This window comes from Citrus sinensis, chromosome 1 (genome assembly GCF_022201045.2).
Source record: "Citrus sinensis cultivar Valencia sweet orange chromosome 1, DVS_A1.0, whole genome shotgun sequence".
Lineage (NCBI taxonomy): Eukaryota > Viridiplantae > Streptophyta > Magnoliopsida > Sapindales > Rutaceae > Citrus > Citrus sinensis.
The window spans coordinates 10,212,598-10,216,416 of NC_068556.1; the positions used below are offsets into that span (position 1 = coordinate 10,212,598).

The following is a 3,819-nucleotide window of genomic DNA, read 5'->3' on the forward strand; positions in this document are numbered from 1 at the left end:
ACGGGAGACAGCCAGGCAACAATAATATTATTTACATGGCTGATGACAGAGACAAAGCTATAAGAGATTACGCTATACTAACCTCGCAAGTTGTACACCCTGGGATCATCAGACCTGAGGTAGAAGCAGCAAATTTTGAGTTGAAACCAGTGATGTTTCAATTGTTACAAACAATGGGACAATTCAATGGATTGCCTAATGAAGATCCTAATCTTCATTTTAAATTGTTCTTGGAAGTAAGTGATGCTTTCAAGATTGCTAGAGCAACACAAGATGTCTTAAGGCTGAGGCTCTTCCCTTATTCTTTAAGAGATCGAGCAAGAGCATGGTTAAATTCGTTACCCCCTGATTCCATCACTACATGGAATGAATTGGCTGATAAATTCCTAATGAAATATTTCCCACCAACAAAAAATGTAAAACTGCGAAATGAGATTACTTCCTTCCATCAACTTGAAGATGAAAGTTTGTACGAGGCGTGGGAAAGATTCAAGGAATTGCTCAGAAGGTGTCCTCATCATGGTATCCCTTGTTGCATTCAATTGGAAACTTTCTACAATGGGTTGAATCCGAGTACAAGGTTAATGGTGGATGCTTCAGCAAATGGAGCTCTGTTATCCAAATCTTACACTGAAGCTTATGAAATTCTGGAAAGAATTACCAACAATAATTACCAGTTGCCTTCAGCCAGGCCACCAGCAACAAGAGGATCAGCAGGGGTACATAACATTGATGCAATTACAGCCTTATCAGCACAAGTAACCTCATTGACTAACATGATAAAAGCCATAACAACTACTCCAACAACAGTAAAGCAAGTTACTGAACTTTCTTGTGTCTATTGTGGTGAAGAACATGATTTTGATAATTGTCCTGAAAATCTAGCTTCAGTAAACTATGTGGGTAACTTTAATCGACAACCTCAGAACAACCCATATTTAAATACTTACAACCTAGGCTGGAAACAACACCCAAATTTCTCATGGAACAGTCAGAATCGAAATGCTCCAGCATTGAATGGACTGAGTAGAAACACACAACCACTTGGTTTTCATCAACAAAGTCAAGGGCAAAAGCATATTAGTCAGGATCCAATCACTTCACTGGAAGCATTGATCAAGGAGTATATTGCAAAGAATGAAGCAATTGTGCAGAGTCAAGCTGTGTCCTTGAGAAACATTGAGAACCAAATGGGACAACTACCTACAGCAATGAGCATCAGAACTCAATGAAGCCTACCTAACAACACAGAAGACCCTAGGAGAGAGAGCAAAGAACACTGCAAAGTAATTAGTTTGAGATCTGGAAAGAATGTTGATATCCCAGTTGAGGTGACCAAAAATGGGATGGAATACAATTCAACACAAAATCCAACTCAAAAGGGAAGCCTGTTACAACAAACTCCTCTTCAAGACACTGGTTACATGGGCCAAGCTGCAGCAACTGCAGAGGAAATTTAACCAGAACATGCTGAAAAAGAAGTCACAACACCAGTAGTTACAACTTGCACCAAATCAAACAAACAAAGTTTGATATCTCTTGAAGCTACCCAACAGTTTAGACATCCCCCACCTTTCCCACAAAGGTTCCAGAAGCAAAAACAAGATAAGCAGTTCAGCAAATTCCTGGAAGTGCTGAAGCAACTGCACATAAATATAGCTTTTGTGGAAGTTTTAGAGCAAATGCCAAATTATGTGAAATTTCTACAAGATATTTTGGCACGAAAAAGAAGGCTGGGAGAGTTTGAAACTGTTGCTTTAACACAGGAAAGTAGTCATATGCTCCAGAGTAAAATTCCCACAAAATTGAAAGATCCAGAGAGTTTTACAATACCCTGTTCTATAGGGACTAGGTATGCTAGCAGAGCACTTTGTGACTTGGGAGCTAGTATTAATTTGATGCCATTATCTGTATTTAAACAGTTTGGAGTAGGGGAGTGCAGACCAACAACAGTCACTCTGCAGTTAGCTGACATATCTTATGCATACCCTGAAGGAAAGATAGAGGATATATTGGTGAAGGTTGACAAATTCATCTTTCTAGTGGATATCATTGTGCTGGACTTTGAAACTAACAAAGAGGTACCCATTATACTTGAAAGACCTTTTCTAGTAACTGGAAAAACTTTGATAGATGTGCAGAAAGGAGAGCTTACCATAAAAGTGAATGATCAGCAAGTCACATTTAATGTATTAGAGACTGTGAGGAACCCTGATGAAGTAGAAGATTGCAATTTCCTAAGTGTAGTGGATCTTGTTATAGCAGACAGAATGGACAGATGCTGCAGTAATGTACTTGACAAAGTCACCACCTTTGAGGATGTTGAAGAGGAAGATGTTGCAGCAATCCAAACAGATTGGATGAACAAACAGCAATCTGATAGGCACAACAGGTTTATTGAACACCTGAATCTTTCAGACAGGGAAGTAAAAACAACTTTACCATCTATTGAATCACCTTCTAGTTTTAAATTAAAATTGTTACTTTCACATTTAAAGTATGATTATTTTGATCAAAACAACACACTCCCTGTAATCATTTCTTCTACTTTAGATGCAGGTCAAGAACAAAGTCTAGTAGATTTGCTGGAAAAATACAGAAGAGCAATTGGATGGACCATGGCAGATATAAAGGTGATAAGCCCATCCATATGTATGCATAAAATCCTGTTAGAGAATTGTTCCAGCAATTCGGTAGAGCACTAGAGAAGGCTGAATCCTATTATGAAAGAAGTGGTGAAGAATGAAATCATCAAATGGTTAGATGTTGGAGTCATATACCCAATATCAGACAGTTCATGGGTAAGCCCAGTTCAATGTGTTCCAAAGAAAGGAGGGATAACAGTAATGGCTAATGAGAAGAATGAACTTATTCCTACAAGGACAGTGACTAGATGGAGAATGTGTATGGATTACAGGAAGCTCAACAAAGCCACAAGGAAAGACCATTTTTCACTTCCATTCATAGATCAGATGTTGGATAGACTTGTTGGAAAACAGTACTACTGCTTCTTAGATGAGTATTCAGGCTACAACCAGATTGCTATAGCTCTAGAAGATCAAGAGAAGACTACATTTACTTGTCCCTATGGAACATTTGCCTTCAGAAGAATGCCATTTGGGCTATGCAATGCTCCAGCAACTTTTCAGAGATGCATGATGTCTATATTTTCTGATATGGTAGAGCAGACTTTGGAAGTTTTCATGGATGACTTCTCAGTTTTTGGGGAAACATACAATGATTGTTTAGACAACTTGGAAGAAGTTCTTAAAAGATGTGAGATGACCAACTTAGTACTTAATTGGAAAAGTGTCATTTTATGGTGCAAGAAGGAATAGTGCTGGGTCACAAGATATCCAATGATGGTATTGAGGTAGGCAAAGCCAAGATAGAAGTAATAGATAAACTGCCACCTCCAACTTCAGTAAAGGGTATTAGGAGTTTTTTGGGTCATGCTGGATTCTACAGAAGATTCATTAAGGATTTTTCCAAAGTAGCTAAGCCTTTGTGTTCATTGTTGGAGCATGACAAACCATTTCACTTTGACAAAGAGTGCCTTCAAGCATTTGGAGAATTAAATAAAGCTCTGATCACTGCTCCAGTAGTTATATCTCCATATTGGACTTTACCATTTGAATTGATGTGTGATGCTAGTGATCATTCTGTGGGAGCAGTATTAGGGAAAAGAAAGGATAAGGTTTTTCATTCCATATACTATGCAAGCAAAACGTTCACTCCAACTCAGATCAATTACACCACAACAGGGAAAAAGTTGCTAGCGGTAGTTTTTGCTCTTGACAAATTCAGAGCTTACCTGGT

At 38.4% G+C, this 3,819-nt stretch overlaps 1 protein-coding gene and 1 non-coding gene across 2 annotated transcripts; one reads left to right on the forward strand and one right to left on the reverse strand.

Annotated features, from left to right (window-relative positions):
* Positions 1–419: 419 nt before the first annotated feature.
* Positions 420–526, reverse strand: LOC112498023 (small nucleolar RNA R71). Its single transcript, XR_003065108.1, has one exon. It is a non-coding gene; the product is annotated as a small nucleolar RNA R71 (small nucleolar RNA).
* A 1,156-nt stretch (positions 527–1,682) lies between these two features.
* On the forward strand, positions 1,683–2,705 carry LOC107176613 (uncharacterized). The gene has a single exon (XM_015529401.2). It carries the CDS (start codon positions 1,683–1,685, stop codon positions 2,703–2,705), a length of 1,023 nt encoding a protein of 340 aa, XP_015384887.2.
* Positions 2,706–3,819: the final 1,114 nt, after the last annotated feature.

Coding starts and splice junctions, on each gene's coding strand:
- LOC107176613 (XM_015529401.2), top strand. CDS start 1,683: ATGCCAAATTATGTGAAATTTCTACAAGATATTTTGGCACGAAAAAGA.